Below are 23,453 nucleotides of genomic sequence, written 5' to 3' on the forward strand. Positions count from 1 at the left end.
CCAGCAATAACGCACGAAACCTTGGCACGGGGACTCTTCTCCTTTAAATATTAATGGGGCTGGCACCATCTGCGGCAAAAGGGTATAAATTTGCCTAACTGCTTCTCTCCACACTGCCTTTTCCCTCTGCCTTCTTGTTTGGATGGTCTTGCTACCACCAGCATCCCACCATTGCCTCACCTCTGGGCAGCTCTGGTGGAGTCCTCCTCCCCTCCTCCTCTTCCCGTGCCCCCGCCCTGTGGGTCTGTGGCTATGGGCTTGCTCTGGGGTAAGAGGTGCAGCAAGTGCCCCGCCAACTGCTCCCCTACTTATGCAGGTAACAGGGGACTGTCCCTTTAAGAGGCTGCATCATGCAAGCATGTCAGGATTTAAAAGGGCTGCTGTGCAAGGTGTTTATGCACTTGGGCTGTAGACCGCCCTCCTCATTCACTTCTCTGCTCCAGCCAGGATCCCAACTGAATCGGGAGCAGACTGTGCTGCTCCTCTAGGGGTTAAACCTGCCGGTGGTACTTCTCCCTTTCTCCCTCCCTCCCTCTCTCAGAGGCTGTGCAGCTGGAATCTCGCCTGCTCTGTGGCTGGGTGTGCTGTGGCGAAATTCCCAGTCGCTGCTCTGGAAACCAATTGTGCCAGAGAAGAATGTGCCGGCTCAGCTAATCAGCCAGGAGAGTGTGAGAGGAAGAAGAAGAAGGAGAGAGAGAGAGAGAGAGAGAGAGAGAGAGAGAGAGAGAGAGGACCTGTGCCCAAAATATCGGTCTCTACCGCTCTGCCTAACAAGATCTCCTTGACTCTCCCTTGTTCTTTGCAGGCGTAAAGTGGAGCAAGGACAGCAGCATGTCCGATAGCAAGGAATGGGCCACGCTCAGCCCAGAGGAGTTCACCCAGCTGCAGAAGTACATTGACTGTGAGTCTTTTCCCTTCTCCCATCTATCTCTCTGGGCTGGCCCCACCAGGCTGGGACCTATTGGGGAAGGACTGTGACAACAGGAGAGGTTGAAAAGGACTCCCCATCCTAAAGCATCAAGGAGTCATGTGGGACATTGACATGCCAAAATCTGGGTTTGCTTTGATGGAGCTAGGGCGGTGGCAGGGTGGGAGAGAGGGAGGAAGGTGGAAGGAACCGTCTCTCTATGCCAATCTGGAGGGGGCTGAGTGTAACTGAAAGGTCTGTTCACTCTGTAGCTGTCCCCATAATATCATCTTGGAATGTTGGAGTCAGAAATCCTGATTTGGCGGCTACAGAAAAATACAGAGAAAACAGTATGGTCTGTGAGAGTTTAGCTGGGGGACGGCTTGCAGCTTGTGGGAGTACCTTGGCTTGAAAAGAGCAAGATAGTTTTAGATCCCTGTTTTCCCCTCATTGAAATTATTGGCCTACCCACCCCCCTAAACAGTGGTGGGCAAACGTGGAAGTTGAATGCCAGAATTCCTAATGCCCTGGGTTCACAAGTGTTGAAAGCCAGGAGATATTTGGGCCAGAACTGCTGCCTTTCTGCAGCCCACTGGTAACCCACATTCCTTTCAAACGTAGGGCAGAGTCCTACAACCCCTGGGCACGGCATGTATCATGTTTCCTACACTGTATAATTCCCCTCTGTTCAATCTGTTTTCTTTGCCCTACAGACAGCAGCAAGAAGGTGCAGGACGTGCTGCAGGAATTTTATGGAGACGGTAAATTGTCTGAGCACCTTCAAGGAGATGTGAGTACACCCTTCTTCCCCTGCACCCGTTCATCTCTTGCCTTGCAAAATTTGTACATATTTTTTCGGGGGGGGGGTGAGGGAATCACTCATTCCAATAAAAGAATTTACCGCCAAACTTCATGTAGGCAAGGTGACCTTGCAAAGCAATATGCCATCCCTTTGAACCTCTCATGTCCCAGCTGAGGCATACCTGGAGGTTGGCAAAACCAGCCCCCACCAGGATGCAGGCACAGGAGGGGCGCAAAATTCACCTATCTATGGAGTATAGGATGTATATGTGTGTGGCAATACATCACCACTGTCGTAGCAAGATCAAACATGGGAGAATCTTCGTCCTTTTCACACCATGACACAAAAGCAATTTTTTCCGGGAGGTGGGACGATAGAGCTCCTTGCTAGGGATGCTAATTTTTAACCTGTTCTTACAGATAGGTTGATCCTAAAGTTCCATAGAGATTCGCTCTCCTGTCATTTAAGACCACTAGATCTAATCCTGCCATCTGGATTAGCAGAGAGCAAATATTTGCTACTTTGAATGCAATAGCCTTTTAGGTACTTGTGCTATCATGATGTCCCGCATCTTTGGACTAATTTAGCTCATTCCTTCAGCCTTTCCTCATAGGACTTGTTCTCCATACAGTTGACCACCTTCGCTACCCTTATCTGAACTTGCTCCAATTTGTCTACATTCTTAGTAAAGAATTGGACACAGTACTCCAAGCAAAACAAAAAATGAAAACAAATTCCTTCTTGTGACTTGGAAACAACAGTTCTGTCAGTGCAGCCCAGAGTCGCATTAGCCTATTTTGCAGCTGCCTCACGTTGCTGCCTCATGTTCAGCTCATGTCTGACTATAATCTCAAGATCTCTTTCGCATGTACTGCTGTTGAGCCAGGCACCCCTCACCCCTGTACTTGTAGTTTGTTTCCTATTTGCATTCCTATTTACATTTGCATTTAGTTTGCTTCCTGTTTGCATTTGTTCCTGTTTAATTTGTCTGTCATCCCAGTTTTTCTCTTTGTATCTTCTGAGATGTTAACTGTCCCTTTCAGTTTTGTATCATTCTCTTAACTGATAAAGAGTCCCTCCACTGTGTCACTGATAAAAAAATGTTGAAACGTGTCAGGCTTGGATTCCTGCTGCATCCCACTTGTTTGGTGAGGAACCATGGCTGAGCGTGGTTTTCCAAACAGTTGTGGATCCACCTGGCAGTATTATCACCTAACTCACATTTAACCAGTTTGCTCACCAAAATATAATAAGGGACTTTGTCAAATGCTTTACCGAAATCAAGATTCATTCCATCCACAGCATTTACACAATCTGCTGAGTCTCTACTTCTGCCTTCCTTCCTATAATCAAACAACCCAAGGCTCCCCTGTGGATTATCATGAACCTGCCCTATGCATCGCAAGTCTTACCTGTTGCTTGACCATTGTCTCTTACTCGGCCTATGTGATGACTTCTCCCCTTCCTGTGTCTGCTAATCCAATAGCTGCCATGCAGTGGCGCGAATGGAGAGGAGATTATTTTATTTTATTTTTATAATGTTTATTAAATTTTCTGTTTTACAATTTCACATACTCATTTTACATCCTTAAAGCATTAATGACTTCTTCTCTTTCCATGGTTCATTATACATGTCTTAAATCCCTGCATATTTTACAAAAACTGTTCCTATCAGTTTTCCATTAGAGGAGATTATTTATTCACTCCCGTTAAATCAGGGACAGAACAATTGAGGTTCTCCATTCTCCCTTACCATGCAAGACCACTATCATAACACTGACATTGCTCAGATCAGTACTCTGTTCATTTTCTATTACAACTGAAAGGATGGGTTTCCTCACATTCCTCCTCTTTTTCTTCTGTCGCTTTGTTTTTCTACTGATGCTGTTGCCAGACGATAGACTTCGAGGGCTTCAAGCTCTTCCTGAAAACCTACTTGGAAGCAGAGGAGATCTCAGATGAACTTTGCAGCCATCTCTTCATGTCTTTCCAGACTACGGCAGGACAGGCCACAGCAGAGCCAGGAGTGCAACCAAGTAAGGAGACTTCCAGCAGAAAGGCTGCTATATTGTCTTGCTTTTATTCAGGGGGTGCGTGGGATCTGCACAACCTCTGGTGGTGGTGAAAAAATGCTTAAAAAGTAGGGACATGCTCTGCTAAGCATCTTTTTTGGGTGGAGGTTTGACTTAGCATCTGATTTATTTATATCCTGTCTTTTAGGACAAATGTCCTCTCAAGGTGGCACACACAAATCATAACACTTACTTGAAAACTGTTTGTTTTTTTAAAAAATTAAACTCCTTAGAGTTAGCCCCAAAAGAACAATAAACAGAGATATACAGCAGGTAGGTGATGACAACGAATGAAATGTAGCCTGAAATAAAAATGTCTTGAGAGTTGTTGTTTTTAACACAGTACATAAATGTGAATGCAGTGTAATATCTAGCAGCCCCTAGGGTGGAGAATTATTGACAGATCTCTTGCCCCTAAAGCCTTTCCTCTCTCTCCCTCCCCCCCCCCCCCCGCTTTGCAGCCAGTGGCTTTGTTTGCGTCAATGATGTCTCTTGTTACTTCTCTCTGCTGGAAGGTGGAAGGCCAGAAGACAAGCTGGAATGTGAGTAACTGAGAAAGGATCAAGAGAAGGATGAGGCAGCTGAGGACCCCAGTTCTTAGCCTCAGATATTGGGGTGGGTGGGTTTGGGGTAAACAAACACTGGTGAAAATCTGTCCCTGGCGGTTCTTGAGGGGGGGAAAGGCTTGGTGAAGGGTTGGAAGGGAATGGGGTCTTTATGGAAGGTGTCTGAACCAGAAGGGAGATGGCAGAGGTTTTTTCCCTTTGATCTTGAAGCTTCTAGTTCTGATCTTATTTCTCCTCCCACAGTCACCTTCAAGCTCTATGACAAAGATGGGAATGGCCTGCTCGACAGTTCAGTGAGTAGCATGAGATCTTCAGGAGCTAACTTTGGGCCTGTTGGCATTGGATATCCTCTCCCCATTCATTTCCTCTTTTCCCCCATTCAGGCATTACAGGCTACACACCCAGCAACACGCATCTCCACCCACAAAGCTTTTGAAAATTTGTGCTTTTAGTAGCTGGGATGACCCAAGCTATTTCAGTGGCACCCACACACACACTAATTGACATGAGCCCAAACAGACTTCTACAGGGAAGTTCTCTCACAGAAGCTTCGTTTTGGTGAGGCTTGCTCAGGAGAACATCCTGGTACATTGTTCCCTGTTGTTCTGCCTCTCACACTCCTGCCTTTGATGGTGCCCAAAATACGTTGCCTTCCTTCCCTCATTTGTGGGTGCTCATTTCCCCCTCATAGCTTATCTCTGGTTTGCGCTTATGTGGACGCTCCCAGGAGGCCTGTATCTTGTTGCCTTGGCACAGAAGCATTGCTGTTTGTTTTCCAGCATTCCACCTTTTCTGCTTTCTGTGGGAGACCTCCACATTACTGCCAAGTTTGCAGCCTAGAGGGGCCCCATCCTGGCCATGATTCCAGCCCTTCTGGGCTTCTGCTATTTCACGGATGCCATATTTGGAAGAGGAAATTTGGGAGCAAAAGGGAGCGAATCTTTTTTTCCCATATTTTCTTTGCAATGCATTGGGGTGGATGTGCCCTCCTGGCCCAGTCCAACTAATGTCAGAGACCAGAGCCACGCCATATGCACTTTTATGATTTGCTGTACAAGGTTGCCACTTTTTCCCCTGGCAGGACTCCTATGCCTTTAACAGCTGCATGATAGGAAGAAAATCAGCAAGTCAAGTTTGCTGCATCTCCTACTAGAACAAAGATAGCCATCCTATTTTGAACAAGCTGAGATACGATGCTATCTTTGGCTTCTCCCAATCTGTGATACCTCTTATCAAGTGGTGTTTCTTGACTCCTGACTTTATCTTTCTAAATGTGCCCCAGTTTCTAATGTGCCTTTTTTATGTAAGCACCTTCCTTCACCTTTAATGCAGGCCTTAAACTATGTTCTTATGTAGGAGGTGGACCGCATAATCACACAGATGATGCGTGTGGCTGAATATCTGGACTGGGACGTCACTGAGCTTAAGCCAGTAAGTGCAGAATACCCATACCTGATTTTCACTAGGCATATTTCTGTTCCATCACACACAACCCACACATATACTCACCTATGCTGGGAGGTGCTGGCTCTTGCAGTGTTTCCCAAACATGGGTCTCCAGCTATTTTTTTGGACTATAATTCCCATCATCCCTGACCACTGGTCTTGCTAGCTGGGGATGATGGGAGTTGTAGTCCAAAAACAACTGGAGACCCAGGTTTGGGAAACACTGTGAATTTTGCTGCCTCTTAGAATCTGAGGTTAATGGAGCACACAGGAAAGCTGGATAAGGTGTTGTCTTCAGCACAGCACCAGGAAGGGGATGGAGCTCAGACTGCACAGTTATGGAGTAGAGTGTGTATTTAGTTGGAAGAGAAGACTCTGACGGTTAAATGAGCCAGGGCAGGCTAATGGGGTTCATATATAAAATCTAGATGGGAGTGTCCTCATAGAGTGACCTCTCCTTTCTGCTGGCTGGTTGTTGCTTTTTTGCAGGGGACAGTGTGGTGAAGAATACAAGCTCTTGTTTCCCTGCCCCCCTTCTCTCCAAATAATCTTTGCAGTTACAAAGATTTGGGGTTTAAGAAAGGAGGATGGAGGACGGATGCAGGGGGTGGATGTAATTTACCATATGCTGCAAAAAGTGTTGGATTCTTGGATGCACATTTCGGGAAGAATGGCTTTGTCTCCTAGACGTGCCTCATAAAAAATGAGCTGGGGAACAAGGCATGGTGTGCATTGTCGACCTGTGTCGAACGGACTTCAGCAAGCCCTCCCATGCCCTCTTCTTCTCCCATCTCTCATCGGCACAGATCCTGCAGGAGATGATGCGGGAGATTGACTACGACGGCAGTGGCACAGTGTCTCTATCCGAGTGGCTCCGTGGCGGCGCCACCACCGTCCCCCTCCTGGTGCTACTTGGACTGGAGGCTGTAAGTGCACAGAGGGACAAGGGAGAAGGATGGGAAGGGGAGATGGGGGCTGAGATAATAAGACAGGCAGACACACCTCTGCCCATCTGAGCCAGACTAAGGTGCTGTGGTCTGGGACAGGGGGGCATTCTGTGATCTCCAGTACAGGAAGCAGGAATGCTTTCTAGCAACAAGTTAATATTACCTGGGGCTTCCTTGGAAACGAGCTTCAAGCTGCCACCCATTTTGACGGATAAGTCACAAGCTGGCTTTATTAAGAATGGAGCAAAAGCAAAACTGCTATTCCACTGTGTTGATTTGAAGCGGTTGCTGCACTGTTGGACTCCAACTCCCATCAGCCTCCAGCTAGCATGGCCAATGTTTAAGGGGGCATGGGAGATGGAGTCCAGCAACACCTGACACACCACAAAATAGGCACCCCTGCTGCGTGTGGTGCTTTTCTCCATCATGGGGGCTTCTTGGAGGAGAGTCCTCCCTTCCTAAAATATTTATTAAAAATGGGATATTTTTACTCTTGCATTAGTTCATTCCAAGGGGCCAAAGTTATAGGTCCATACATGCACATTTTGAAGGTCATATTATCCCTCCCGCCCCAAAAATATGCCAACCTTGGTCCAAAATTCTGACCCGCCTAGAACCCATTCCCTCCCACACCTCCCGCGAGCCCTGACATCTCTCTTCCCCTCCCATTCACAAAACAATCACACGCAACAACAAAAACCAACTTCTGCCCTCACTGCCTACTTTCCTTCGTTGCTGCAGACCATGAAGGATGATGGGCAGCACCTCTGGCGCCTGAAGCACTTCAACCGGCCCGTTTATTGCAACGTGTGTGAGACGCTTCTGCTGGGGCTGCGCAAGCAGGGGCTGCGCTGCACTTGTGAGTGGCTCCCTTTGTCTCTGGGGTGAAGGTGGTCATCTCCTCCTTTCATCCAGTATGGGCTTCTCTAGTTTGTGCCCACCCCTGCTGTGGGATGAGTGCCCTGCAAATGTTGCGTTTGTGAACAAGGGGACCTGGGGGTGGAGAACAGGAGGAGGGAGAGTCCTCCAAATGCTGCCATGTTTGAGGCATCTTCAGGAAGAACTAACAAAAAAATGAGCTTCCAGCAGCGTGGCCTGTACCACTGAGCAGAGGGCGGAGGGGTGTTTTAATTTTCCCTATTGGGTGAAACTGACTAGATCAGAAATTTCTTGTGGCCTCTGGAGATGCAAAAGCCATGCACACCAGCACCTTTGCTCTGGAAGCCCCTGCAATTCCTTTCTTCTCCCAACATCTTTGCAGGCACTTCCTCTCCTATTAAAACAACAGCAGCAGCAACCCAACAACTTTTCTAGAAGCTTGCCTTTTAAAAGAAAATAAAGCTGGGATTTCCCTGAGCTGCCCGATAGTTGCTTGCTGCTTTTAAAACAACAACAACAACAACAACTATTATTATTATTGTTGTTGTTGTTGTTGTTGTTGTTGTTGTTATTGGTACCCCGCCCATCTGGCTGCATTTCCCCAGCCACTCTGGGCGGCTTCCATAGAAACCAAAAATACACTAAAATATCACACATTAAAAACTTCCCTGAACAGGGCTGCCTTAAAAATCTGCAAGCTCCTTTAAAGCATGGTTTGCAATGTGGCATGTACATGGGGTGAGGGGGTTTGCTATTTAATGAGTATTTCTCATCACTAATTTTGTCACAAACAGTATCCAGTAGGGGCGAATAATGCATTGCCCTTGGAGAGATTTGCATGATACCCAGGCACGGAGCGCTGCAGTTTCGGTAGTCAGAAAACATGACATCCATTCAACAATTGGTTGTGCTCTGTGTGAAACAAAAACTTATTGGATCCCTTGGCCTCTCATGCTCTCCTCTTGGAGAGGTGTTCTCGGCGGCTCTGTGCTTGCAGGATGCTGATCAAAGGATCAGGAAGCAGGGAGAGCGGAAGGAAATGAGAGGCCTAAATCTGGGCGGCGTTAGCTGGTGATGGGGTGGGGATTTCATGGGGCAGTCTGTAACTAGAGTTGCATATTCAGTCCCTAGTTGCTCGCATGTCAACAAATCCATCCTCCTTCTTTTTACCCACAGTTTGCAAGTACACAGTGCATGAGCGCTGTGCCCGCAAAGCCCCACTGAGCTGTATCAGCACCTATGCCAAGAGCCGTCGTGACACCAGTGTGAGTACCGTGGGCAAAGGAGGGCAGGGCATTGGATCCATAAAGCAGCCTTTGGCTCATCTGGCTGCATTATTACCTAGGGTTTCTTTCAGGCTTCCCCTGTCTCTGCTTCCTCTCTTCCCCTGCCATGTATCCTCAGCCTCCCTCCTTTCTGTCATGATCTCCTGTCCAAGAAGAGAACAGATTGTCTCATTCTACAGTTCCCTCCACTGACTCTCATGCCTTCCCTTTAGGAAATCTCTGGATCCATTTTTTCTAAGGATTTGTGGGGTGCTCCCCCACCCTTCTTCTCCTGGATGTGGAATTGTCTTCTCCTGTCCCCAGACCACATCTCTAGGAATTATTTCTTCCCTTCAGATCTCTTAATTCATTCATGACCTCCACATCTCCTTGGCAGCGTCATCGCACCTCACAGTTCCAAAATCATTAGCCAAGTAAATAGCGAATGCACAGCTAATTATAAACACCGTAGTTCTTTGCTCCTGCCCAGTTTAATTACATCAGTCCTCTTAACCATCAGGAAATAGCATGCAAGAGCAGGGAGAGGATGTCCTGGACAAAGGACTCTAGAGCTCTGGCTCCCATTCTCCCCTTCCTGTTCCAATCTTTTTAGATCTATCTTCTCTCCAGGGAGTCAGGGCTAGAACTCGAGAGCTGTGGGTTCTGGTTCTGCTGATCTAGCCTGGTGGTCCCCGTCCCTCCACTTTCATGCGCCCGTTGCTCTTTCCACTTGCAGGCACAAGCCCACATCTGGGTAAGAGGCGGCTGTGACGGCAGCAAGTGCGACCGGTGTCAGAAGAAGATCAAGAGTTTTCAGAGCCTGACGGGAATGCACTGTGCCTGGTGCCATCAGAAGGTGAGTTCATAACCCCCAATTTCCCCTGTTTGGAGGCATAGGTGCCATAAGTCAGGAACGGCTCTTCATTAAGGGCTTGCTTCTCAGTTATCTGTCTGCTTGCATTTCAAACTCCAGCTTTCCCTTCCCTCATTTGGGAGATCATGATGCATCTCTATATTCACTGTGGAGAGCCCCCACAGTACTCATTGCTTTGTTAGTTGTGGTGCAGTGTGGGGGGAGAAGCAGCAGCAGCCGGGGTGCAACCAATGGTCCCATCCCATGCGCCAGAATGGCTGTGAGAAGCGGAACTGTGTCTGATCACAGAGTGGCCCCTTCCAGGTGTTCCTGTTACCTTGTAGGAAGGAGTCCTCCATTGCTGTCTGGCTTTCCAAGCATCAGAACACGGGAAGCTGCCATGTATTGAGTCAGACCATTTGTCAGTTTTAACTCAGTGTTGCCTAAACACAGTTAGGCAGTGGCTCTGCAGGGCTTTTGGCAGGGGGCATTCCCAGCCCTACCTGGAGAGGCTGTGGGGATTGAACCTGCAGTTGCTCTACAACTAAGCTAAGACTGTTCCCTGCATAAGCACAGCAAGATCTGCAAAGGGCAGCAGAGGACTGGTGGAGTAGAGGACTTGTGGGGAGGAGGAGCATTTCTCGAGGGAGCCTGAGAAAAGGTGGAAGGTGAAAGCAACAATGGAGGTGGAGGACTGTCCTGTGGCCTAATAAAGCATGACTGGTTTATGCCTTCCTGGCATAGTGTGCCAAGTTATAAGTAACTGATGTATAGATATTCTGCTAAGTGATTTTTGTGTGTGGTTTATATGTAGGCAGAACTCTCATTTCATCAGTTAAAAGCGATCACCATTTTTGTCTTGCTTCATGGTTCAGAGAGCAAAATCACAAATGCTGTTCCTGAACTGGTGTTCTAGGTGAAAGGAAGAGATTGCATTCGAGGGTTTTGGTGGTACCTTTCGGCCCTTTCCATTTTGCAGGTCGGAACTCAGAATAAACTTTTTGTGTGTGTGTGTGTAAAATCTCTCTCTCTAGATCCATGACGAGTGCATGTCTCTCATGCCTTCAGCTTGTGATTGCGGGGTCCTCAGAGATCATATCCTGCCACCTTCAGCAATCTACCCTGTTGTGCTGGTGAGTGGATTATTGAAACACATGGGTTATACACAAAATGTTTGCACATGTGTACACCCCCCCACAACATCTATGCACAGAATAATAGAGATGGAATCACAGCTGTCAAGGTGGACACAAATGACAGGAAAGAGAGTTCTCTTCTGAAGCCCGTTGATGCAGCTTGCTCACTATTGTTTTTAAAAGATTTGGAGGCAGTGCGAGAGAGCAGTCACTACCCATAATGTACGTTGTTTCTTGTGTCCTACCATAGTATCTGATCAAGCAGTTTCGTAAGTTCTCATTCTGCTTCCAGCTAAAGCACTAAAGCACACCCTTAGAAATCATTGCGGCTGCAATAGATTGTGTTTATATCTGGGTGCAAGTCCTATTGTTGAGAATGCCCATTCTGCATACAGCATTTCTTCTTCAGCCCCTAAGCACTGAAGTAATTTTGGAACTATTTTTTAAGGTTTTTAAATATGTATATTTCTATGTATGCTTAGTATGTGAAAGGGTACCCAGTCACATGGGCGGGGTACAAATAAATAATTATAATAGTAATAAGTAGTAGTAGTAGTATTACGTAGAGGTGTGGGGTTTAGAGAAAATGTTAACTCTGCCCCTCTTCAATGCTCTGTGTATTTAGGATGATTTTTAAAGTTTGCCTCGAGAGTGAAATTGACTAGACCAAAAGCTGCTGTTGATATGGTCCAGTTTAAGACAAGATGGCATAATTTCAGCACTGAAGTAAAGTGCATATCACCACATTTCTGGCACATGCATATAATCCTCAGAATCTGCTTTTGCTCTGAAGATAGTGCAGGAGAATGCACACAGGGAGCACATTAAGTAGGTGTTGAAGGAAGAGGAGGAGCAAGCTGCAGGTCTTAGAAATGTACCCATCCTCTTAGTGCTTGCTTGTTTGTTTGTGCTGAGCCTTCCTCCAGCATTTGACCCCAATGGTTTTCATCCCGGCAACAGCCTTAGAGCTCTTGTGGTGCTACTTCCCCTGCTGATTCTTGCCCCTTTCTGTGTCCCAGGAGCGACAGAACAGTCAGAAGAACGGAGTCTGTGGGACCCCTTCAGAGGAGCCAGCTCAGCCCTTCACCACCCCTGAGGGACAGGCACTGCGGGTGAGCCTGGGGAAACTGGAAGGAGGGTGTTGCCAGGTCCCCACTTACTGTTGGTACCCTGTTGGCGCTGAGGTCCTGTGCTAGTCTGAGCAATGCCTTTCGCATTTATGTTAGTTACAAATAACCCAGGAAGTTGGCAGGAGAGGGAGGTTAGTTAATACTCAAAATGTCCCTTTGCCTTCGAGCTGAAGCACATTCAAGTCCCTCTCGTGCTGTTTGTGCCATGTGTGGAATTTGGTAATACCAGTGAGCGAATATACAGTGGTACCTCGGGTTAAGTACTTAATTCGTTCCGGAGGTCCGTACTTAATCTGAAACTGTTCTTAACCTGAAGCACCACTTTAGCTAATGGGGCCTCCTGCTGCTGCTGCGCCGCCGCCACACAATTTCTGTTCTCATTCTGAAGCAAAGTTCTTAACCTAAGGTACTATTTCTGGGTTAGCGGAGTCTGTAACCTGAAGCGTCTGTAACCCGAAGTACCACTGTACTGAATATACGGTCCGGTCAGTGCAGGGTTTTAGAGTTGTTGTTTTTTAATGCAGCTTAAGCTCAGACCACTTTTGAACCATGCATGGAGGTCACCCACTCAAATCCTCAGCAGCTGCTGTTTGCTGAAGCAGAAGACTTGCTGGGTCAGAGGGCTCAATTGCATTGTAACCCTAAACTAGTTCTGACTGCTGTGGCTTTCCTCCAGGGACTCTGGGTATGATTGCTTAGTGCAGGGTGCTGCAGAATAATTGTGAACGATCCCTAGACCCTTCAGGATTATAAAACACAAAAAACAAAACCACCCCAAGAGATTAAGGGATAGGAAGGGGATAACAACTATGACAGTTTAAGCTGGTTAAAAATTGCCACGCGTGTACAGGCCCATGGTGAACCCAAGAGCTGTATGTATGGATCTCCATAGACCTCTCTGGAAGCCATGCTCATGGCAAAGGGAAGAGGTGGGTGGTTAGGGGTGATTTCAGCTGTAAATCTAAAGGACCCCTGACAGTTAAGTCCAGTTGTGACCTACTCTGGGGTTGCAGTGCTCATCTCGCTTTACTGGCCAAGGGAGCCAACGTTTGTCCGCAGACAGTTTTTCCGGGTCATGTGGCCAGCATGACTAAGCCACTTCTGGCAAAACCAGAGCAGCACACAGAAACACTGTTTACCTTCCTGCTGAAGTGGTACCTATTTATCTACTTGCACTGGTGTGCTTTCAAACTGCTAGGTTGGCAGGAGCTGGGACAGAGCAACGGGAGCTCACCCTGTCACGGGGATTCGAACCACTGACCTTCCGACCGGCAGGCCCTAGGCTTAGTGGTTTAGACCACAGCGCCACCCGCATCTCATCGATTTCAGCTGTACCCAGATGCATCTACATGCCTGTTTCTCCATCCCTTCCTGTGCTGCTGAACCTACAGTGCTGTTTGCTTGTTAGCAGGAGTGGAAAAGTGAATTTGACCATTGGCCAAGCTGCTCTCCAAAAACCCTTTCCATCCGTCTTTCCGCAGATCATCCCGGTGCCTGACACTCACCCCTTGCTTGTCTTTGTCAATCCCAAGAGTGGTGGGAAGCAGGGAGAGAGGTGAGAGGGGAATGGGGTCTGAAGCACAAAGGTGGCGGGGCAGGGGAGGCTAGAATCATAGAACTGTAGAGCTGGAATGGGACACCAAGGGCCATCAAGTCCAACCCCCTGCAATACAGGAATCCTGCCCACAGCCATCCCTGGGTGGACTCGAACCACCAACCTTCTGATTAAGAGCCAGATGCACTGACACATTGTACCACATCATTCTTTTTCCTAGGATGTGTGTCTTACGGTCCATATCAGTTTTGCTTTTGGGTGGTTAGATGCAGTTTATTTTTAATGAGTTTTTTGTCTGAGGTTCTATAGACAATCCCAGCAGAATATATCTCTTACAACATGGAAACTCCCCCACCCACTTCTAATTGCCAGAAAAACTCTGGGTAATCACTTATACAATTCACATTTGGCAGGGCTGCCAGGAGCTTGTTAAAATTGCTTGGGGCTCCAGATCTGGTCAGTGGGACATTAGCTGACCATCCCTTAATCTACGAGACCCCATCATTTGCAAGCATGTCCCACAAACTTGGTTTCTCCTGCAGATCATATTACGAACTTGATTAAGGTGGTTTCTGATTGGCTATCTTTCCCCCCATCTTATTGGCAGGGTGCTGCGGAAATTTCAATACCTCCTCAATCCACGGCAGGTCTACAATTTACTGAAGGGGGGGCCCGGACCTGGGTGAGTTGCTGTGACCTTCAGTGCATGTCAGTTGTGTCTTCCTGTTGTGACAGTAGTTGCCCACATTTCATATCTCTTGAAGTATAAGGCAGGTTGCTGGTGGGAAATGGTGTGTGTGTGTGTGTGTGTGTGTGTGTGTGTGTGTGTGTGTGTGTACCAGGACAGCTGGAGGAATTTTGTGCTGTATCTGTAGGTGGCTTGTGATCAGGGCTGAGAGGCAGCTATGGAACCTGTGGCTAAAACTTAATTGTACGCACCTTTTTTGTTCCAGGCTGAACTTCTTCCGGGATGTGCCAGATTTCCGTATCCTGGTTTGCGGCGGTGACGGCACAGTCGGATGGATCTTGGATGCCATTGGTAGGTCTTTGAGACACTTTAAAGGTTTTCCTTTTCCACAGTCTGGTGTGGATAAAGAGCCAATCCAAAACCTCCATTTTTGTGTCAACACGATAACTGCTACTTGCTTTAAAAGGGCCAATGATGTACCCATCATCCTAACAACTGGGGCTGTCTGCTAGTGTCGCTAATGTTGTTACTCCATGTTATAAAGAAAGGATCGGTTTTCATTCTCTTTTTAGACAAAGCCAACCTACCAAGTCGGCCTCCTGTGGCTGTGTTGCCCCTGGGAACTGGCAATGATCTGGCCCGCTGCCTTCGCTGGGGAGGAGGTGAGTAACACCAGTTGGTCTCCATCTCATGCTGCTAATCACCTGGAATCAGACCAGGTGACCCACTAGAGACTATACTGTTGCCTTGTCCCAGCTAAGACCATTTAGCCATGCAGGTTTCTCCCACAGCCCTGAATTTGACCAGTGGGTCCATTAATAACAGCAAGGAAGGTGCCCTGATGTCAGGCAGGTTAGCTGAACAAGTGAGTGTACAGAGTCTCCTGATATTTCTCTTGGGGTTTTAGACCCTGGGTATGAATCTTGTGCTGTCCAATTTCTCTTACGTTCCCTTTCTTTCTTTCTTTCTTTCTCCCTCTCCCCCTCCCCCTCTCTCTTTGTCTCTTTCAAAAGCAAAACCTCCGCCTCTGCAGTTTTGTGTTGAAAACATTCAGTACATAGCTGATATAGCAATAACTCATAAACAGTAATGTGATAGCATATAGTTCTTCCCCTGGGGCTAGGACAACCTGGGTTCAGATTCCTGCCCAGCCACAAAGTCATTTGCGTTGTCTACCTCTCATGGTTGTTGTGAGGATCACCCCATGTACCTTACCCTGAACTCCCGCATATGACTGGAAAGCTAAGCACAGCAGCATGTATAAAATAAAGCTGCATTTTATAAAAAGCCTCTGACAGATCTTGGCTCCATAACAAAAGTGCTTTCTGTTGTGGCTTAATCTTTCCCTTAAATAGTAGCAACCCAAACATTCTAGCATGGGAATTAGTCCTAGTACTGGAGAAAGGAAAGCACTGGAAAAGCAGCTTGAGGTTGCCTGGTTTCGTGCTCCTCTCATCTTGATTTGATTACTAGACTAAGACTGTCTGGCCAAGGTGGGGGAGTGGAGCTTATTACCAGAGTTCACACTTACAACATTTTAAAAATCACAAGCCTACTCCCTCCCTCCTCAGTCTCTAATGCATAAATTTCTGCCCAGGTTATGACGGCGAGAACCTAGTGAAGATCCTTAAAGACATTGAGGCAAGCAGCATCCTGCAGATGGATCGCTGGTCAGTCCAGGTGACGCCCGACAACCCTGATGAGAAAGGGGACCCCGTCCCCTACGAGATCATCAACAACTATTTCTCCATTGGGGTAGTAAGTATGGAAGGGGCAAGTGAAAATACCAAGGAGGACAGCCCTCCTCTTCAAGCCCGTGGAGGGTGCATATTCTCTGTGTGTGTGTATTACTGTGAGAAAGGAGAGATGGGAGGTTTTGCGGTCTTCTGAGCTGTTGCTATACTGTTGCCACTGAAGTCAGTGGCAGGAGACTGCAGAGAAGGGGGCAGGAGGTTTCAAGCACAGGACATAGCAGAAAGTTGAGAAGGACTGGAAGCGGGGGATGGAGAGGGGACTCTGGGGAGCTGAGAGGTGGCAGGCGGTGGGAGGGAACTTTGGAAGAAGCTGTGTGGGACATCTCCTCCCATCCCATTGTTCCCTCTCCACCTCCATGACGCCCCCTCTTATTTCTGACTCTATCTTTCTCACCCACCCTTTCTCCAGGATGCCTCCATTGCCCACCGATTCCATGTCATGAGGGAGAAATACCCGGAGAAATTTAACAGCAGGTTAGCGCAGTACGGTTGGGGAGCACCTTCCCTGGGGCGCTGTATCTACCCAGAATCCTCTGCTCCAGAATCATGGCTGTCTTCCCCTGTGTAGCCAGTCCGATCTGGCACTTGAGTCTCCTTATTCATGCATAAGAACCTCTGCCTGTGGGGAGGAAGGGGCTTTTTGGTCCCTGGCCTCCTTGGCACACTGTCGGTGCTTTTCCGTCTCTCCCTGGGAAGCATCTGTGGGTGGTATGGGGCTGCCATGTGGCTGAGAAAGCAGTTGGTTCTAAGGAGAAGATGGTTTGGGCCATGGAGTAGTTGGGTGGTAAAAGAAGATGCTCTTCAAAGGGGGCAGTCTAGGCTGGCAACATTGGTAATCGTTGGTAATATGGTGCCCTGAGCAAGGTCAAAATTTGGCAGCCCCAAATGGATCTTCTCAGTTATGGATCTTCTCAGTTTTGCTCCCGTGCGGGGGAACCGCCTGCACCGCCCTAAATCTGATGCTGCTGGCAAGTCCTGCAGGTGGATGTGTTTGGCTGAGGCCTTCCTGGGAGAAACTGAACCCAGCCACATGCTTTTCATTTTTTTGTTTCGCACCCCCTTTCCCCCTGGGCCAGGATGAAGAACAAGCTCTGGTATTTTGAGTTTGCTACATCGGAGACCATCTTTGCCACATGCAAAAAGCTCAAGGAGTGCCTGTCTGTCGAGGTGAGGTTCCCCCTTGTGGCGCTCGAGTCGAACAGCTGTGCTGCAACTGTGAAAGAGGAGAGTTGCCTTTTCTGTCCTTTGCAATGATCTCTGCTGCAGATTACTGGGGAATCAGAGCAAACGTCAGTCCGCAAAAAAACCCGATCGACGTTTGTTATGATTCAGCAGTAAGCCGCAAATTTCCCCGGGGAAACCTCTCAGACTTGTGTCTAGAAATCATGGAACAAAGGGGAGTGTGGATGAACCCTAAGGTTAAGTCAGACTCCAAGAGATACTTGGTATTCTTGTGAACACCAGGACTTAGGAACAACGTTGTCTCTGAGCATGGGTGCACTCGTCATTGAGTTGCCAGAAGCAGCTTGGGACCCACTACACATTTGACATTCGGACTTCTGCATTGGACGAGGGGGACTGCCAAGCAGGCTTTGAGCCCACAGCACTTTTCATTTTAAAAATAAGCACTGCCACTTCTCCCTCTGTCACCTTTCCATGGGCCTTTCGAGAAGTCGTCTTGATTTGCTCAGTTGCACTGCTTACCAAGCATTTGTTTGACTGGTCATGATCCCACACTTTTTGGTGCATTTACCAGCCACGTTTTGGTGCATTTTCTAATAACAAAAAGTCCTTTTTTAAAAAAAGAAAGGCGTTTTGTTACACCAGATCACTTTAATTCCTTTTCATTGTGCAAACTTCAATTTATTATATGTGACTGAATCTCTCCTGGAAAATACTGACAGTCTGGAAGTGACCCATGGGAAAAAACTACTCCTCTCTTGATAGCTTCCTAATGTTGTTGTTTTTTCTCTCTACCCTATTAACTGCTGGTCAAGGCTGGATCTAGAACTTAACCCTCACCTCAGTGCTGTGGGGTGGCATTTAAAGGGACATTGCTTGAACAATTTGTAGGTTGGGGCAGCTGGCTAAAATGTTTTAAACAGTTTTAATTTTGGTTCCTCTGGGTTGGGGTAGGTGGTTGTTTTAATTTTGGTATAACTGTAAAATTATTAGTTTCTATTGATTTATTGGTTTATTTATAGTCGGTATAAGACATTCTTTTAAAAATATTTTATGTTTGTTTTTATATATGCTGTAAGCCACCCAGAGTGGCTGGAGAAACCCAGCCAAATGGGTGGTATATTATTATTATTATTATTATTATTATTATTATTATTAATAATAATAATAAAAAGTCAGTTATCTCTCTTGATGAGAGATGGTAAGCAAGAGAGAGGAAATTTTAAATATGATGTGACGTCCTTCTCTATTGAATTCATTTATTTTATAGGGGTTGTGTCATATGATTTATGATTCATGTTTTCAGTTTTTTTCAGTTGATTTTACCAACTGCTTTGATATTTCTATGATATTTTTATAAAAAATAAAATGAAGAATAGATATAAATAAATATATTTATAAATATCTATACAAGTTTCTCTAGGTGGTAAATTAGTTATTGGATTATGATATTTATAATATTGGTATTTGTAGCTGTGTCCCCCTCTCTCTCTCTCTCTCTCTCTCTCTCTCTCTCTCTCTCTCTCACACACACACACACGTATATATGAGAAATTATATGAATATATATGCATTTGTTATGTTTTTGCAGTTACTGCATCCTTTGCATCAAATAATAAAGAACACACACACACACACTAGATCTATATTTATTTCTATGAGTGATGCTAATTCCCCCCCCCCCATTCCTTTCCCCACCCCAAGTGCTGTGGGCAGCCTATTGACCTCAGCGGAGCACTTTCTGGAGTAGCAGTCCTCAACATTCCCAGCATGCACGGTGGCTCCAACCTCTGGGGTGAGACCAAAAGACCTTTGGGGGAGGCGGCGGCACGAAGCACAGCAGGGGGCGCCGCACAGCCCCAGGTCATCAGTGATGCCGAAACTCTGAAGAACTGTGTACAAGGTGAGCTGAGGAAGAAGGGCAGCAGCGGGGCTCATTTGGGTTGGGCTACTTTAGGCAGCAGCGGATGTGGAAAGTGAGAGCAGATGTGAATTGTTGTGACCGTGAACGAGGAATGGAGAGATGCTCCACAGGTGGCAGGCAGGCTTGTAATATTGTGGACACTCCTGAGAACATTGCACAGGGAGGGTTTGGCTAGGGAAAGCAGTTGTAAGTCCAGCTCCGAGGGCCTTCTGGCGGTCCCCCCCCCCCTGGAAGAAGCGAAGTTACAGGGAACCAGGCAGAAGGCCTTCTTGGTAGTGGCGCCCACCCTGTGGAATGCCCTCCCACCAGATGTCAAGGAAGCAAAGAAACACACAACTTTTAAAAGACAACTGAAGGCTGCCCTGTTTCGGGAAGTAGTAGTAGTAGTAGAAGTAATAATAAATTTATTATTTATACCCTGCCCATCTGGCCGGGCCTCCCCAGCCACCCTGGGCAGCTCCCAACAGAATAGTAAAAACACAAAAAAATCATCAAACATTAAAAACTTCCTTAAACTGGGTTGCCTTCAGATGTCTTCTAAAAGTCAGATAGTTGTTTATTTCCTTGACATCCACAGAGTGGGTGCCACTACCAAGAAGGCGCTCTGCCTGGTTCCTTGTAACTTCACTTCTTGCAGGGAGGGAACCACCAGAAGGTCCTCAGAGCTGGACCTCACTGTCTGGGTAGAACGATGGGGATGGAGACCCTCCTTCAGGTATACTGGACCGAGGCCATTTGGGGCTTTAAAGATCAGCACCAACACTTTGAATTGTGCTTGGAAATGTACTGGGAGCCAATGTAGGTCTTTCAGGACTGGTGTTATGTGGTTTTGGTGGCCACTCCGTATTTAATGTTTGATGTCTTAGCTTTTTATATGGGCTGGCAGCTGCCCAAAGCGGCTGGGTGAAACTCAGCCAGATAGGCGGGGTATAAATAATAAAGTTGTTGTTCTCGTAAGTAGATATGGGCAAAACTTTCAATATTCTCCTCTTCCTCCGCTTTGCTATTTCTCACCTAGACCTAAGTGACCGGCGGATGGAGGTGGTGGGCCTGGAAGGCGTCTTAGAGATGGGACAGATTTACACGGGACTGAAGAGCGCGGGCAAACGCCTGGCCAAGTGCTCTGAGATCACACTGCGGTGAGTTAGGCGCTTGGTCTGCGACGGGGCTTCTCCTTCTCTTGCAGTTGCCATTGTGACCCTCACATGTCCTAAGGGAAAGAAAGAGGCCGGCTTGCTGGGCAACTTCCTTCCGCCCTTCCCAAAGGGTACCAGATACATGGTCATTGGCAGAGTGAGCGATAACGAGCAAAAGGGATGTCCACGGCTTAATTAGTGCCAGGATTCAGCCCAAGGACTTGGCTCTGGAGCATGTGAAGTAACGATGGTGGCCCTTTTGTGCGCAGAATGAAATTCTATCAGCAATTATTTAAGCCCTTCACTCGAGATGCATTCCTAGGCTGAGCCTGCAGCACTATACAAGCAACTCCTGCTTTAGGTGCGACCAAGCACAGGTGAACCACACTGAACCTGGATGTCATAAAGACATCACTAAAAGGGCAGAATGGGGACGAGGCAGAGCGCTTGGTTTTTCCAGCGGGTCTCTGATTTCATGCAAGCGCACTGTGACCTAGAACTCAACCCCCACGTGAATAGGAGGTTGCCTGTAGTGTTTCATAGGGTATGGTATAGTGTGAGGGTGATCTTAGGCAAACCACTGTCTCTCAACCTCAGCCCCACATCTGCAATATGGTCATAATAGTACTGGACTACCTTACAGGGCTGTGATAACGATTACTCCAATAAGGCATGTGAAGGGCTTTGAACGGAAATGAACTGTTTTATTCCTTCTTATTCCTGACACCCGGGCCGAGTGTTGTTGCTTATGCTGCCAAAATGGCATCACACACACACACACACTAAGGAGGGAGAGAGCTTTCAAGATTTGCAGAAGTATGCAAAATATTTAGGGGGGAAACCTGAGCATGCTTGGTGGGAGAAATCATAAAACTGAGAGGGTGGCGGAATAGAGTGGAGTGAATTTTGAAAGAGGGCATCACTGATTGATTAAATCAGTGAACAGGAACACTGGGCAGCTCAGTTGGTTAGAGCATGGTGCCCATAACACCAAGGTTGCAGGTTCGATCCCTGTACGGGACAGCTGCATATTCCTGCATTGCTGGGAGTTGGACTGGATCATCCTCAGAGGTCCCTTCCAACTCGAGTTTATAACAGGAGAGGACTGCCTACTGCAACGTATTGTTGCAAAGCCCACTTGTAAATTCTTAGTAGTATAGGATGGCTGAAGCAGAAAATCCATTAAGAGAAGCAGCCACTCACCTGCAGAAGTCTGTGTCTCATGTTTCCATGTTAGCATCTGCTCACCATTCCCTCTCTGCGTGCTTTTGCAGAACCTTCAAGCATCTCCCCATGCAGATTGATGGAGAGCCCTGGATGCAAGCCCCATGCACGGTAAGCACCTAGTGCAGGGCTGGGGAACTGGATTCCCCACCCCCATGGACCACATTTGTCCAGTGGAAGAGGCTGTTCACCCGTCAGTCACCTGATGGAAGCATGATGTTAGGAGAAGCATTTCCCTTTGCCGTCTGATTGAAGTCAAGCTGCGCTGCTAAGATGGATGCCTCTAGCCAGTCCCACTGGGGGTTACAGTCAGCACAGATCAGCTCATTGGCTCTGATTGCAACCCTTGCTTTTGGCAGGGATCAGCTGCACTCAGGAGTTCCAATCGCAATGGCGCCAAATTTTTACAAGCCCCCCTCACCAAGGACTATTTGCGAGCACCCTTTAAGGCTACCAATTGTTCCTTTACCTGCCCACGCCTGACATCACAGGTGGGCATGCTTTGGGGGAAACAGCTTTGTGGGTCGAATCAGGACCCCTTTCTGAAGCTGCCCAGTCAGGAAGCTGCTTCTCACCTCACCGATACAGATCGCGCCAGCGTAAGGCAAATCCCAAAGCTGCTGTACATTAGTTCCTGAGATGCGGAGCCTGTTGGGTTATGGGACCTGAGATGCTTTGTACTTCTTTCACTGATATGGATGCTGTGTTTTGCTGGGTCGAAAAAGGGACGCAGCCATTGCTTTGCTCTACCATTGCAGGGGCACGATGGCATGTTAATAGAGTCCTTCTTAAGTGTTGCCACACCATGTTTTCCTGTGTTTCCAGATCAAAATAACCCACAAGAACCAAGCCCCAATGCTCATCGCGCCACCTCCCCGATCCTCCAGCTTTTTCGGCTTGAAGAAGGGACCACAGGAGCCCTAAAAGAAAAGGCGCTTCTGGGTCTATCAGAAGCCACGGTGATGCAGCTGGAGGCCTGTTGTCGGGACGCCCAATGCTCTTGCACCATGGCGGGAAGTCCTGCTCTCTATCACCACCACCAAACACAAACAGTTGAACAAGGTTTCTTGCTGCCTGGTACGTGGCAAAGCGGGTGGGCAGCTGCAGCCACAGCTCCTTTGCTTCTGCCACACAGATCGACGTTGCCAATTCCTTGAACCGGGGTGGGAGAGCCGTTGCAATACCCCTGCCATCGGGTGCTGTCCCTTGTGGGCTGCCTGCCTGTGCCGGTGCGCCCTTACCCCAAATTGTGTGGGTGCCAAATCCTCCTTCACTGACCACTCCAAAGGCCCTGTAAATTGTCTGCTCTTGCCCTTCCGGTTCTGTTCCTTGTAGGTTGTTACCCCTTGCACTCGAGGTTACTACTGAAAGACTGTGGCGGCACCGGCTCGCCTTTCCTGCTCCTCCCCTCCGTCCCCCTTTTATTTATTGCAACTCCATTCCAAGTCCTCCACTTAGCGTTCTCAGAAGTGCCTCAGCGTAGTAATAAAGAGTTGGGCTTGGATGGTGGTGGTTGTCCTGTTGTTGTAGCTGGTTTCTTTGGTTATGGGCAGACATGAAAGCCTGGGACATCGTGGGGCCACCAAATTTAAAATGGCTCTGTGTTGGCTACTTCCCAAAAGATGAGATGTGCCGTGGCTTACTTTTGAGGTTTGGGAAAGGGGGGGTGGAGTATGTGTGTTTACACACGTGTGGAAGTACCCGAAAGCGATGTTACTGCTTCTGTGGTACCAGCCCGGATCGTGCATTGGTAGCTTTTAAAAACCTGTTGGGAAGAAAGGACGGAAAACTGGGCTCTGTTAGGAATGTGGCTCTTAGAAGACCTGCTGCTCCTTCTCTCTCGCTTGTTAGGAAGACCTGCTCCTCCTCCTCTGTCTCCTAAGAGTCAGTGGAGTGGTGAAATTAACTAGGTGGCATTTGCTAGCACTTCTCGAACATACCAGCCTGTTGTTGGGTTTTTCTTCTTCTTTGTTAAATGGATAGAAGA

At 47.6% G+C, this 23,453-nt stretch overlaps 1 protein-coding gene across 4 annotated transcripts in view; it reads left to right on the forward strand.

Moving 5' to 3' along the window:
* Positions 1-22,970, forward strand: part of DGKA (diacylglycerol kinase alpha) — an 82,854-nt gene extending 59,884 nt beyond the window's left edge. For all 4 annotated transcript variants that reach the window (XM_082212445.1, XM_082212446.1, XM_082212448.1 and 1 more), the window contains 23 exons: positions 806-901; positions 1,621-1,697; positions 3,604-3,745; positions 4,243-4,323; positions 4,591-4,640; positions 5,704-5,778; positions 6,600-6,719; positions 7,482-7,599; positions 8,796-8,884; positions 9,621-9,740; positions 10,772-10,870; positions 11,893-11,985; positions 13,485-13,558; positions 14,166-14,240; positions 14,512-14,597; positions 14,819-14,908; positions 15,844-16,004; positions 16,410-16,474; positions 17,077-17,167; positions 18,887-19,085; positions 20,125-20,245; positions 21,517-21,577; positions 22,292-22,970. In XM_082212445.1, the coding sequence (XP_082068571.1) occupies positions 806-901; positions 1,621-1,697; positions 3,604-3,745; positions 4,243-4,323; positions 4,591-4,640; positions 5,704-5,778; positions 6,600-6,719; positions 7,482-7,599; positions 8,796-8,884; positions 9,621-9,740; positions 10,772-10,870; positions 11,893-11,985; positions 13,485-13,558; positions 14,166-14,240; positions 14,512-14,597; positions 14,819-14,908; positions 15,844-16,004; positions 16,410-16,474; positions 17,077-17,167; positions 18,887-19,085; positions 20,125-20,245; positions 21,517-21,577; positions 22,292-22,390 (2,282 nt within the window). In that variant the 3' untranslated portion in view covers positions 22,391-22,970. The remainder of the gene's footprint in view (positions 1-805; positions 902-1,620; positions 1,698-3,603; positions 3,746-4,242; positions 4,324-4,590; positions 4,641-5,703; positions 5,779-6,599; positions 6,720-7,481; positions 7,600-8,795; positions 8,885-9,620; positions 9,741-10,771; positions 10,871-11,892; positions 11,986-13,484; positions 13,559-14,165; positions 14,241-14,511; positions 14,598-14,818; positions 14,909-15,843; positions 16,005-16,409; positions 16,475-17,076; positions 17,168-18,886; positions 19,086-20,124; positions 20,246-21,516; positions 21,578-22,291) is intronic.
* Positions 22,971-23,453: the final 483 nt, after the last annotated feature.

The sequence above is a fragment of the Podarcis vaucheri genome (genome assembly GCF_965113315.1).
Source record: "Podarcis vaucheri genome assembly, chromosome: 2".
Classification (NCBI taxonomy): domain Eukaryota; kingdom Metazoa; phylum Chordata; class Lepidosauria; order Squamata; family Lacertidae; genus Podarcis; species Podarcis vaucheri.